Here is a 13409-nt window from a genome sequence, read left to right as displayed (position 1 = left end):
TTAAACTCTTTTTCTCCCCTCCTCCCACCCTGGGTTAAGTGTAGAGGAGTTAGGTCAGGAGATTCCTCTATATAGTATAAACAATACTGCAAAATGCAAGCCTATTTGGATTTATTTTTGCCATTGTATTTTGTGCATTCTTTCTCGGTGCTATGTTTAATTCTCAACTTTATCCCTTCATGTCATCTTTTGGGATTGGTTGGATCTTCTATTTGTTACATATTTTCCCTGTGAAATGTGAATATTCTGTTACAAGTATATATTGTTTTAAAGATTTGTTTTATTTATTTGAAAGGCAGAGTCACAGAAGTTTTCCTTCCACTGGTTCATTCCCCAGATGTATGGGCCAAGCTGAAGCCAGGAGTCAAGGAGCTTCTTCTAGGTCTCCCACGTAGGTGGCAGGGGCCCAAGGACTTGGGCCATTCTCTGTTGCTTTCCCAGGCACATTTGCAAGGAGCTGGATGGGAAGTGGAGCATACTGGACACAAACTGGTGCTCCTATGGGACGCCTGTGCTGCAGGTGGCAGCTTAACCCACTATGCCACAATACTTGCCCCACAAGTACTTTTGATTACCCTTAAAAATTAAACATTCTTAAACATCTCAAAAATAGTAAATATCTGTGCCCTCTTTCCAAATAACAGAGATGTTGAAATAGAGTATTCTAATCAAATTCCTCTAGTTCTTTAATCTGTAAATTGGATTTTGTTAGTATTTTATGTAAGTCGGTATTTGTTTAGATTTGCCCAAATGCTTATTTCATGGGAGTGGTTATCTTTTTTTGTTGCATCTCAGATACTCCTTCTAAATAGGATTCTTTTTACTTTTTGTTTTTGAAATTATATCTTTAAAACTATGGATTGAGAACTGACTTTATAGGCCATTTTTAAGAATACTGTTTTATCTTTAATGATTTGCTGTTTCTATTATGTCTAGCTATAGATTCGTACTGTCATGTTTGGGATTTTTGGTCCTTTCTGAATCTACAGATTTATGGCTTTAATCAAATTTAGATGATTTTCAATATTAAAAATACCTTTCTATTGTGAAATTTATATATAGGAAAGTGAATAAACATAAATGAACATGCTAATAAGTAATTATAACCAACAACTATGTAACTCTAAGTCAAGACAAAACATCAGGTAATCAGGAAGTGCAGTTTTTCTTGCCATCTCATGATAGAGGCATGATTCATTCACTCTTGACTGTGTTTGAGTTCAATCTCCAGCTTCCTTCTCCTCCCAAGCTATCTGTGGGCCTGCCGTGAGTGACATCACTAGCATTCTCTCTCAGAACCTACTGGGTATTCCCAGTAGCAAAGGCATTACTATTCTTTGGGAAATTTCATGAGTTTTAGGAGCTCCATGCCAGGTAATCCTGAACAAAAAGCAAACAGATTCTTTATTAGGCTACAGAATATAATTTTTGAGATGTGTTATGATCCTAAATGTGGGCTACCTTTGTAAATATTCAAAAGTGCTCAAAGTTCTGTTGCCAAACGGATTTTTTGTATATTTATTCTAACAATTAATGAGAGACAAATATTTAAATCTCCAACTATAATTGTGGATTTGTTTTGTCAGTTTCTGCTTCATGTATTTTGAAGGTTCATTAATTAGGGCTATTAAATTCTCCTGATGAACTGACACTTTTATTACTTTGAAATAACCTTACTTTATTCCTCATAAATTCTTTGCTCTGAAAACTGCTTTTCCAATGATATTACATATTTCTTTTGGTTAATGTTAGACCACTTACCCATTTTCCAATCTTTAACTTTTTTTTTTTTTTTTTTTTTTTTTTTGACAGAGTGGATAGTGAGAGAGAGAGAGACAGAGAGAAAGGTCTTCCTTTGCCGTTGGTTCACCTTCCAATGGCCACCACGGCTGGTGCGCTGCGGCCGGCGCACTGCGCTGATCCGAAGGCAGGAGCCAGGTGCTTCTCCTGGTCTCCCATGGGGTGCAGGGCCCAAGCACTTGGGCCATCCTCCACTGCCTTCCCGGGCCACAGCAGAGAGCTGGCCTGGAAGAGGGGCAACCGGGACAGAATCTGGCGCCCCGACTGGGACTAGAACCCTGTGTGCCAGCGCCTCTAGGTGGAGGATTAGCCTATTGAGCCGCAGCACCGGCCTCCAATCTTTAACATTTAACCTATTTGTGTCTTTATATTTAAAATATTTTATACACAGCAGTTAGTTGGAGTTTGCTTTTTCATCCAGTCTTGTGTTTCAGACTGTTTGTATTTAATGTGATCAGTTGTATGATTGGGTTTAAATCTACCAACCTATATTTCCTGTTTTTCCCAGTGTCCTTTACACCTTTTTCTATGCTTCTTTTCATTTTCTATGCTTTCTTTAAGGAGTTAGTGTTTTTTAAGTTATTCTATACAGTACAAGTCTCTTGCGCATGAGTTCCTTCAATTTTCATATGGCTGATGTATGTCATTTTTATTTTACTTTTAATGTTTTAAGCATTTTTGCTGAGCATAGAATTCTATGAGGGTCTTCTACTTTTCTTCTTTTTTTTCTCTCTTTGAAGATTTTGGTCTACTGTTACTTGTTGAAGAAAATGGGTAAATATTTTTATTAGACGCTCTAATTACTTGGATAGAATTTGTCAGCTTTGAGTTCCTGGCGAGGTCATGTTGGTAGAACACCTAATGTTTGTATCATTAATTCTTTTCTTTTGGGCTGTATATGTTTCTTAGATATGCTAAAAATATCTCACTTGGATTATTGATGTTTGGCTGCTTATGTTATTAGAAAAACATAGGGAAAAGGAACTGAAAATATCAGTAGTCAAAATGTGTAGTCATTTAATCATATTTTTAGAATACTTATTTTTTTTAAGATTTATTTATTTATTTGAAAGTCAGAGTTACACAGAGAGAGGAGAGGCAGAGAGAGAGAGAGAGAGAGAGAGAGACACACACACACACACACAGAGATAGGTCTTCCATCCACTGGTTCATTCCCCAATTGGCTGCAACGGCTGGAGCTGCGCTGATCTGAAGCCAGGAGCCTCCTCTGGGTCTCCCAAGTGGGGCCCAGGGACTTGGGCCAACTTTTACTGCCTTCCCATGCCATAGAAGAGAGCTGGATCGGAAGTGGTGCAGCCCGGTCTCGAAGCAGCACCCATACGGGATGCTGGCGCTTCAGGCCAGGGCATTAACCCACTGTGCCACAGCGCCGGCTCCTAGAATGCTTCATAAGTACTGTATCAGGCACTCAACAGTTCAGACTCAGAGCTCATTTGTTTTACTCTTCTGTACGAAGTAAATCTACAGCCTTTTTTCAGAGTTGGGAAGTGATTCCAGGAAACTGCTTCTCTGAGTTTTCACCTCCTCCTCCTCCTTACCAAGTCCCTTTAGCATTAATACATTATGAGTCTTCAGGGTAGAAATTAGGTCTTACCAGTTAGATACATGCCCACAAAACTTGAATGTAGAGGCTCTCTTCTTATTTATTTTCTGCTGACAAGGTGCAAAGATGAATCACTTGTAGAGTAACATTCCTTAGTATTCCTGGTTTTGTGGGGATTAAGAGAGAGAGAAAATGTTGTTATAGAGCTAGTGACTGGGCTTTCTGTTCCGGTGCTTGGTTATCAGCTTATGGATGTCAAGAAATATTTGTAGAAGCAAAGGTAACAACTTATTCATACTTGATTTACATCTGTGCTATAACATTTTTAGAATGTTCTTGCTTTTAATAGCTCCAATGTTGCCTTAATTATAGTTTCTCCCCTGTTAGAACTCCTGCATGGTATACTTGGGGGCGTCTCTCAGGCCTATAACTTTATTCCTACTTTTCCAAATAATGTTCTAAGTACCTAATTTATTCATATAAATCCATCCCTTTCTGCTTAAACTGTCTCAACTGTACACTATTCCTAGAATGATACAGACGTTCTATCATTCCTTTACAACTGCTTGGATATTTTCCATATACTACTGTACTGAACCTGATTTATTACTCATGCTTTTACTTATGGTTTTAACACACTTTTATTCTATATTAAGTAACACATGTCTGAATTCTTTGGTGGGGGACTCTGTTTTTTCCTGCAGACAACTCAAGTGTGCTTGGCCTTCTCCTTGATGTGCTTTGTGATTTCACAGGGTATGCTCATGTTTGCTAGGCTTTGTGGGACTCATATAGGTGTGGATGAGGATGTCTCTCCAGAAAATATTTGTACTTGCTTCTGCCAACAGCTTGCAAGCATGGACTTTTATTTCCCTCTTTTTTTATACAAATAGCTCTTATTTAATAAATATAAATTTCATAGGTACAGCTTTTGGATTATAGCAGTTTTATTTCTCATTTTAATAAATTAAACCTCAGATAAGGGCAGATTGAGGGCATGGATTTTCAGGGGATACTTTTCCTGCCAAATCATATGTCTGATATTTTGTGATTGAATCATTTTTCTGGGTCACTATTTTGCAAAAAGTATAGCTCTTTAAAGTTGCCAGGCAGTTGCATTTCAGTCATCACCCTGTGTGGGCCCAAAGTTTGGTCTTCTATCTGCAAACCTGGGTTTAATGATTTTATGTTTTCTTATCACATTTCTCTCCTCTGCATACTGCCACCACTTGTAAACAAATTATGAGGATTGTGTGGACTTCTCTTGTACCCTGTTATCTCACAATACTGTATTTTTTTCTGGAAAAAGGAAATATATTCTCCCTTGAGCCTTGTTCTCCTAAAAAGTTGATTCATGTTAATTTTAGCTCACAAACAGGATTGTGCATTTGACATATAGATATGAGACTCTCATAATTTGGTGATATTTGAGTCCTTACTATGTTATACTTTCTATATATTAGATAAAGTAGTATCTTAATATTTTGAAAAAATATTTTAAGGTATACTGAAATCTGAGAAAAATATAAACTTCTTTAAACTTCTTTCAAATGTATTGATCAGGAAAGTGGGATGGCCATATATATATCTTAAGCAACAAGGGATTTAATATAGTGAATTAAATAGTTACAAAATCACTGAGGTGCTAAAGGAGTGAGTTCTAGGCTTGGCTTCCAGAGACAAATCAGGACCATATGGAATCAACCATCAGAGAAACTAAATTTTTTTAAAGCCTTTCATAGGACAATAGATTGAAGAATTTGAACTCAATATGTTTTCACCATTCTCACTACTTCTATGACATCTGGAAGGCTGGGAAACAGCTACCTACATTTGTGATTTGTGCTCAGGGACCAGGAATTGAGAAGCTGCTGGTGCCTCTTATGTTGATGCACCGCCTTCTGGCACACAAGGATCTGGTAAGTGGACACTGAAACACCGAAGAAAAACCTCCCTTTACAGATCAGCGTGGTGTGCTGGCCGCTGCACGCCAGCCGCGGTGGCCATTGGAGGGTGAACCAAAGGCAAAAGGAAGACCTTTCTCTCTATCTCTCTCTCTCACTGTCCACTCTGCCTGTCAAAAAATAAATAAAATAAATAAATTAAAAAAATTAAAAAAAAAAGAAAAACCTCCCTTTCCTTGTCCTCTCCAGCCAGCATAAACAGCAAAAAATTAAGCCTCTATTTTAGCTCTCATTTCATCCAGTGCACCTTGATGACTGATCTAGTCTTCTGGTTGCAAATTAGGTTGTATGTGCATCTTTTTAAGCTTTCCAAACCTCTCCAACTAGAAGCAGGGTAGAATGGAAGTCAGTGCACAGTGTCTGTCAAATATATGGATGTGTGTGTGTATGTTTGCAGATATATACAGTATGTTCACATATATGTAAGGAAATTTTCATTGGGCTTATAAAGGTGGATAATATAGTAGAGCTGTGTTGCAGTGGTAATTTTGAGTAAATCACAAATTTCTGCTCTAATGGGATCCAGCCTGCCGCTGATTTATCTAAACTAAATGTTGTGGATATACGAGGGTACTCAAAAAGTTCATGAAAAATGGAATTAAATTAAAAGATAAGTTTATTTTGGTATAAAAGGTTTTGAAATAATATGTATGAGGGGGTTTTCAAATAGCTTATGAGAAATGTGTTTTATGAAAAAACTGTGCATGAATTTCAATTTTTTGGACCAAAATAAATCTATCTTTAAATTCTATTTCCATGAACTTTTTGAGCATCTGTATTAATACTGAGTTAGAAAAATTTATGTTGACAGTAGAATATTTCATCTTTAGACTTAGACCATCATGATCTAGTTGAGTATCATCAATTTTTATATGACACCCCAGCAATAAAAAGAATTTGGAGGCAATACTCTCAGTATATAGATAAGGAATGGCCTCAAGTTCAGCACTAGCTAAAAGTGTTCAGCCGAATTAAATTATTTGGCTTCTGAGTGACTGAATAACTAAATGACTTTAGCATCCTTTGTAGCATCTCATGAAATTATGTGATCATGTAGATTACATCTAACCAGCATTACTGGTTTCAATAATAAAAACAAAGACATCATATTTATATTTATCATTAAAATTTGAATATTTACTTCAACTATATATAAACATTCTAGATGCTACCCAAAACATTTCTTGTTCTTTCTGTTGTAATTCCATCAAAATAATTTTTATTATTGCAAACAAGTTGAAGATGATTGTATAATCCATTAATTTTATGTGCAAAATAATTATTAGCAACTTCCAAATTATTCACTAGAGAAAGAGGTCAATAGTAATATGAACACTGAGATAGCACATCAGCTAATCATTTAATGATGAAATGTATATATATGCATGCACTCCCTTCTTCTGGTTCACTTCCCAAATGCCTGGAAGAGCCAGGGCTGGGCTGGGGCCAAAGAAGGGGGGAACTCATTCCAGATCTCCCATTTGGGTGGCAGGAATACAATTACTTGAGACCCCCAGAGTCTGTGTGAATAGGAAGCTGGATTTAAGATGTAGATCACAGAATTGAACCCAGTTTACTCTGAAAGGATGGAGGCATCCCAACTGGTGTCTTACTTGCTAGGCTGAATGCATGCCCCCTTTCTTTCTAAGCCAACAACCAAAAGAAACTGTGGTTATTTTGTGATATTTCAATAATAGATAATAGCTAGAAGTGGAGGGTTACACAACACAGCTCATTTAGGTTTTTGGACAGTAGAGGATTGAGAATGAGAAAACTGTTAACAGAGGATGTAAATAAGGTGAGGAGATGGTTTTTAGATGCTGTTATGAAACATTTGGTCAAATAGCTTCCTGTGATCCCTTGGAAAACAGAAAATGTACCCATGAGCTTTTGGCCTTGACCTAGCATCTCTCCAGAAAAAAATGTAGAAAGCTCCACCTGGTGGCACTTAACTGTATAGGCTTCAAGTACTATAATAAAGTTAAGCTTTTAAAAAACAGAGCTGGGCAATTTGAAAGCTCTTCAATTTATTCAATTTATTTATTTTATATTATTTATTTATTTATTTATTTGAAAAGTAGAATTACAGAGAGGCAGAGTCAGAGAGAGAGAGAGAGAGAGAGAGAGAGAGGTCTTCTATCTGCTGTCTCTTCCCAAATGGCTGCAATGGCCAGAGCTGGGCCGATCTGAAGTCAGGAGCCAGGAGCTTCCCCTGTGTCTCCCACATGAGTGCAGAGGCCCAAGGACTTTGGCCACCTTCCTCTGCTTTCCCAGACCACAGCAGAGGGCTGGAACGGAAGTGGAGCAGCCAGGACTCAGCGCCCATATGGGATGCCAGCACCACAGGTGGTGGCTTTACTTATTATGCCACAGAGCTGGCATCCCAGCTCTTTGATTTAAATAGAAGAGTTAGGAGCTATTCAGCTGGCAGGTAGAACTGTTGTCTTTTCATCAGCCTCTCCACAGAGCAAATTTTCAAAGTTAAGAAATGAACACAGGTCAAATATAAAATGTAAACTAGACTATTAAGTACTTTGTGCAAACCTCTGGAAGTGTTAAGGTGGTACAGAGTAGAGCATCTCAAGTAGGTTAATGTTCTCCAGAAGCCTGACTCAAAGGTAAGTGTAGGAAAATCTGGAGAAGCATGTTGGTACCACTTAGAGGTGCTGACTTTTGGATGTGTGGGAGACCATGATGTGTGGGAGACCATGATGTATGGTAGACCATAATCAAACACGGAAAGCTGTTTTAAAGGGACTGGCACTAGCAAAAACAAGTGCTTGGACTAAAAGTTTAAGCTATAAAAATGCCTCTGAGCCTCTAGCTTTCTTTGCATAGGAAGCAGCCTGAGAAAGCTACCCAGTTTTTTACCATGATCATTTCTTCAGGAAGAGTAAAGGAGAATACTGGAAAAGGGGGGGGGGGGCGTGGAAGCAGCTCCTGCTGATTGAAGTGGAGCCTGGTCAGGGAATATTTTCCCACCGCCAGAATGATGGGCCCAATGGGATATCAGACTTCTGATGAACCAGTGACTATCTGCTTCCCAATCTTTCCCTTTTCTAATGTATTTTTATGATTATCCTGTTTCCTACTGATTACTGTATAGTGTGTGTGTGTGTGTGTGTGTGTGTGTGTTGAGGCAGGGGGCAGGTACTTTCTATTTCGCAGGTCTCTGGATCCAGAGCACCTGCATCTGGATGCGACACATATGAAATCCCAGGCTTCCAGACTGATATTGTGATTGATCAGGAGACATCTGGCAGTCTTGGGTGTGAGTGCCAGTATTCTGCATGTGGAAAGAATGTGACTGGGGCCACAGAGCGAGGTGTCAGAGTACCACTACTTGTTTCTATGGGATAGGAGTTCTGCCTCACTGAAACCAAGGGGCTGGAGTGGATGCAGTTTTTAGGTTGATGTTTAGCTGACATAGGGTGGGTAGTGTCAACATTTTTTTTTTCTTTTTTTGGCTCTGTTAGGCTATATTGTTTCCTGACCTTATAGCTAACAGGAACAGGCTTTTTAGGGCAGGTTTTTGGTTTTGCTTTTATTTTTGGTTTGTGCCCATCAGTGATGCCTGGTTGGAGGCTTCTGACGTGTCCTGAAATATTTGAAAGTCAATAAGGAAACCCAGATAACTCATTGAATGCCATTCCTCAAATCCCAAAGCCCACAGTTTGCTGCCTACTTTCCACCTACACTTAAATTTCCTATGCTTGTTTGTGCTATGTGTAGGGCCTTTTAGTTGTATGGACTCGGGTGGAATCAGCTGAACATGTTAACCAGACATTGATCCATGACTCATTCAATTTTCAATTCTAAATGTCATTGACCACACATTTTCGTGGAATTCCTCTCAATTTTTTATGTTCACATTTCCTACAATTACCAGTTTAAGCAGTCAGTGAAGAAAAAACAATTCAAAGTGTATTTTAATCTTTAATGAACACTGACTTCTGACTATCTGCTTTCTTACTGATTCTTATACAGAGCATTTTTCCAAGGAACAAAACCAAATAATAACAGTGTACTAACAACACTGGTTATTTAACATCATTCTTATATGAGATTAAAAACTATATTTAATGCTGCTTTCTTGCACAGTTGTAAGTTCTTGTTTTCATACGAATCTTCAGTAATTTGTATAAGAATACAGTGTAGAACAGTTTCACAGCATTTTTGCATGTCGACTTAGAAGTAAACTGCAATAATGCTGCACACGCTTTCGTAGCAGAATGGCCTCATTTCCTCCTTTGGAATGATGTATGACCACTATGATGGTAATCACGTGTTGATGGAGTTTTGTGTGTCTTTATTCCATCTTTTGCATTGAGGATGAAGTTTACTAAGTTGGAAGGCATAGATTTTTCAATTATTGTTGGAGATAGTTTTCCTTTCAATTCTGTCTGGACGAACATCACTAGTTTGGAATGTGCTGGGTTTCTTTAAGCAAAGGAAGAGTTAAAAAAGAAGAATTTTAGGCTTATCTATTGAATTTGCAAGTTTATAGAGAATATAATTCTTATCTTATCACCATTGATTCTCTCTCTACAGGACTTATGATAGAATAGTGAACAAGGGAAAGAAGGAAGGAAAAAAAGAATGATTTGCAGAAATATCCTTATGAAAATTTTACATACGACCAACATTAGACTATATCTTCAAACCTTTAGTTAGGCACCTTTCGTTTTCTGTCATTTGACTTTTAAAATTATAAAAGTGTATATGCATATTATAAAAACAATAGAATTTCCCCTTATTCTGGCCCCCAGTGATAATCACTGTTTACAGTTTTAACTGTTTCTTTTCAGATGGTTGTCTATGGATATATTGTGCAAAGATAGTATCCCTGCGTACATATATGTATATGGACTCTACATACACAGTTATTTTTTGTTGTTGGAAAATGAGGTATGGGCTGGCGCCGCGGCTCAATAGGCTAATCCTCTACCTAGCGGCGCCAGCACACCGGGTTCTAGTCCTGGTCGGGGCGCCGGATTCTGTCCCGGTTGCCCCTCTTCCAGGCCAGCTCTCTGCTGTGGCCCGGGAAGGCAGTGGAGGATGGCCCAAGTGCTTGGGCCCTGCACCCCATGGGAGACCAGGAGAAGCACCTGGCTCCTGCCTTCGGATCAGCGCGGTGTGCCGGCTGTGGCGGCCATTGGAGGGTGAACCAACGGCAAAGGAAGACCTTTCTCTCTGTCTCTCTCTCTCACTATCCACTCTGCCTGTCAAAAAAAAAAAAAAAAAAAAGGTATGTTCATTTTCCTGCAACCAGTTTCATTTTCCTCTTAAAAGACTGTCATGTACTTCCTTCTGTTTATTCATACGGATCTGCTTGTTTTTCAGAACCACATATAGCATTTCATACTCAATAATAGTTCTTTTACTATCATTCAGGTTATTCCATATTTTGTTACTATAAATGAAACTGCGAAACCAAATCTTGGTAATGTATCTCTTTGCACTTTTATACTTAGAATGTCTAGGTGAAAGGTTATTACGTTTAACATTTTGACATGTTATTTACAAATTTTCCTCTAAAAAGACCAATATTTTATATTCAAACCCAGTGATCTTTAAGCTGGGGTTTTGGAGGATAAATACCTTTAAATGAATGAATTTTCAAATCCCTAACTTCCATATGCATTTTTCCTCAACCCTATCTGAGAAAATGTCTCTGAGATGTAGGCTTTCCCCCCATCAGCCTGTTTACAATCACCCTTCTCTTACTTTACAGAATAATGGCACAGTTGTCCACACAAAGTAATATTGAATGTACTACAGTGTTTTACCCTAGCATATACAAAGCTTTCAGATGCTATTGTAAGTTAGCTGAAAAAGAAAATGAATAATGACTGGGTAATAAATCCTTTCCCAAGTCATGTCAATTCCTTTTTTTCAAAAACATTTAAGGATCTAATTGTGTTATTAGCAGGCAGGTCATTAAAAATATTTGTGATGATAGGTCACCGTATTATTTATGGTATACAATTTAGAAGGATTTTAATCCACTGATTGACAGTGCTAGATTATACTCTTTCCATTTGAAACTACTTATATGAATATGTTTCTCAGTTCTTATATTCAGCAAATGAAAACTAGGAGTAGATATGACATTGAATGCTGCCTCCTTTTATTAGTAATATGCATCCACAGTTAAACAAAATGGGTATACTGATTAAAAGCATGAACTCAGGAATAAGCCTTGGCTTGAAACTGAGCTATGTATAACCTTGAGAAAGTTACTTAATCTCTCTGGACTCCACTTTCTTTTCTGCAAATTGAGCACAGCAATACTACTTACTTCACAGGGTTAGTTCAAGAGTTATTTTAAAATTCATATTTAGCTTTCTATTTCTGAACAGAATATACTGACATATTTTTTACTGATGAGCTAGGAATCTTGAACTAAGTAAAAAAAAAACCTGTCAAAGTAAATAAATGCAAGTCACACTTACTCTTTCAGAGGTGAACACACATAGCCACAAGGATGGTTATAACCACGAATATAATTTGAAGTTGGAGGATATTCTGGAAAATCCACACTTTTAGCTACATAATTAAAAAAAGTGAAAATGAAACCTATTCCACAAAGATTAAAAAGTATTTTGAGGGATATCTTTTCAAAAAGTATATAGATTTCTGTCTTAGTTCTCAGCATTACCACTGGTTTTACACATATGTGTGTGTTTGTACACATGAGTCGGAATGTGCACATAAACCAAAATTGAGAAAAGCCAACCCATGAGCATTATCGTCCTCTCAAACTTTCCTGCTAGTACATCCAAAATTTCTGTCACTTTTGTTTCCAGGAAAAAAAAATGTTAAAAGTATCAATTATCTTCTGAGATTTGAAGCCAAAGAAGAAATCACAAAGAAAAAGACTATGTGAGCTATGGGCTCACAAATTTTTTTTTTCTTGTTAATTTTTTAAAAAACATTTCAAATATTTATTTATTTATTTTCAAATATTTATTTATTTGAAAGGCAGAGTTACAGAGAAAGAGACAGTGATCTTTGATTCACCAATTCACTCCCCAAATGGTTACAATGGCCAGATGAGGTCCAGGCCAAAGCCAGGAGCCAGGATCTCCATCTGTTCTCCCATGTGGGTGGCAGGGACCCAAGCACTTAGACCTTCTCCCACTGCCTTCCCAGGACTGGATCACTGGATCAGAAGTGGAGCAGGTGGGACTGGACCTGGAGCTCTTACCGGATGCCAGTGTTGCAGGGGATGGCTTAACCCACTGTGCCACAATGCCAGTTTATGTTAATTTTAAGTAAAGTATTAAGTGATTAGGTATCTGTCAATAAAAATAATTTAAAATGTCTCCTTCTGGGGTGGGTATTGGGCATGGCTGTTAAGATTCTCACATCCCAAACTGAAGTAGTTTGGTTCAATTCCTGACCCTAACTCTTGCTTCCTGCTAATGCAGACCCTGGGAGGCAGTGTGATCGTTCAGGTAACTCATCTCTGCCACTCATGTGAAAGACCTGGAGTGAGTTCCTGGCTCCTGGCTTCCATTGCTGGCATTTGAGGAGTGAACCAGCAAATGGGAACTCTCTCTCTAATAAATAAAATAAATAAAAAAGCCTTCTGCCAAATTCCTGTAGCTAAATAAAAAACTAATACATTTGTTTTAGAAATTTCAGAACATAGTATATACTGATTGTATGTGAATGCAGAAAGTGGTCATTTGAATGTAATTAAATTATGATATATATACTTTCCAAAACTTTTTTTTAAAGTATCAGTATATTTGCGTAACTGAATCCTGCTGTTGTCAGAGAAAATGGATTTTTCTGTATTATATATATATATATATATTTTTTTTTTTTTTTTTTTTTTTTTTTTTTTTTTTTGACAGGCAGAGTGGACAGTGAGAGAGAGAGACAGAGAGAAAGGTCTTCCTTTGCCGTTGGTTCACCCTCCAATGGCCGCCGCTGCAGCCGGCGCACCGCGCTGATCCTGGCAGGAGCCAGGAGCCAGGTGCTTTTCCTGGTCTCCCATGGGGTGCAGGGCCCAAGCACCTGGGCCATCCTCCACTGCACTCCCTGGCCATAGCAGAGAGCTGGCCTGGAAG

At 38.0% G+C, this 13409-nt stretch overlaps 2 protein-coding genes across 10 annotated transcripts in view; one reads left to right on the top strand and one right to left on the bottom strand.

Moving 5' to 3' along the window:
* Positions 1-13409, top strand: part of POLI (DNA polymerase iota) — a 58593-nt gene that overhangs the window by 31852 nt on the left and 13332 nt on the right. Inside the window, exons 10-11 of one of the 3 annotated variants that reach the window (XM_051851202.2) lie at positions 5215-5283; positions 9880-10503. The exons of 1 other annotated variant lie outside the window; for it this stretch is intronic. In XM_051851202.2, coding sequence (XP_051707162.1) covers positions 5215-5283; positions 9880-9888 — 78 coding nt within the window. In that variant the 3' untranslated portion in view covers positions 9889-10503. Of the gene's footprint in view, positions 1-5214; positions 5284-9879; positions 10504-13409 lie in introns of those variants that run through there. One more of the 3 variants, XM_051851199.2, reaches the window with a different exon arrangement.
* STARD6 (StAR related lipid transfer domain containing 6) overlaps positions 2842-13409 on the bottom strand; it is a 33635-nt gene continuing 23067 nt past the window's right edge. For all 7 annotated transcript variants that reach the window (XM_017344192.3, XM_051851205.2, XM_051851207.2 and 4 more), the window contains 3 exons: positions 11784-11877; positions 5495-9768; positions 2842-5314 (listed from right to left, as the gene is read on the bottom strand). In XM_017344192.3, the coding sequence (XP_017199681.1) occupies positions 9567-9768; positions 11784-11877 (296 nt within the window). In that variant the 3' untranslated portion in view covers positions 2842-5314; positions 5495-9566. The remainder of the gene's footprint in view (positions 5315-5494; positions 9769-11783; positions 11878-13409) is intronic.

The sequence above is a fragment of the Oryctolagus cuniculus genome, chromosome 10 (genome assembly GCF_964237555.1).
Source record: "Oryctolagus cuniculus chromosome 10, mOryCun1.1, whole genome shotgun sequence".
NCBI classification, from domain to species: Eukaryota; Metazoa; Chordata; class Mammalia; order Lagomorpha; family Leporidae; genus Oryctolagus; species Oryctolagus cuniculus.
Note: the sequence above shows the minus strand (reverse complement) of the source record. Positions and strands in the feature narration are given on the sequence as shown.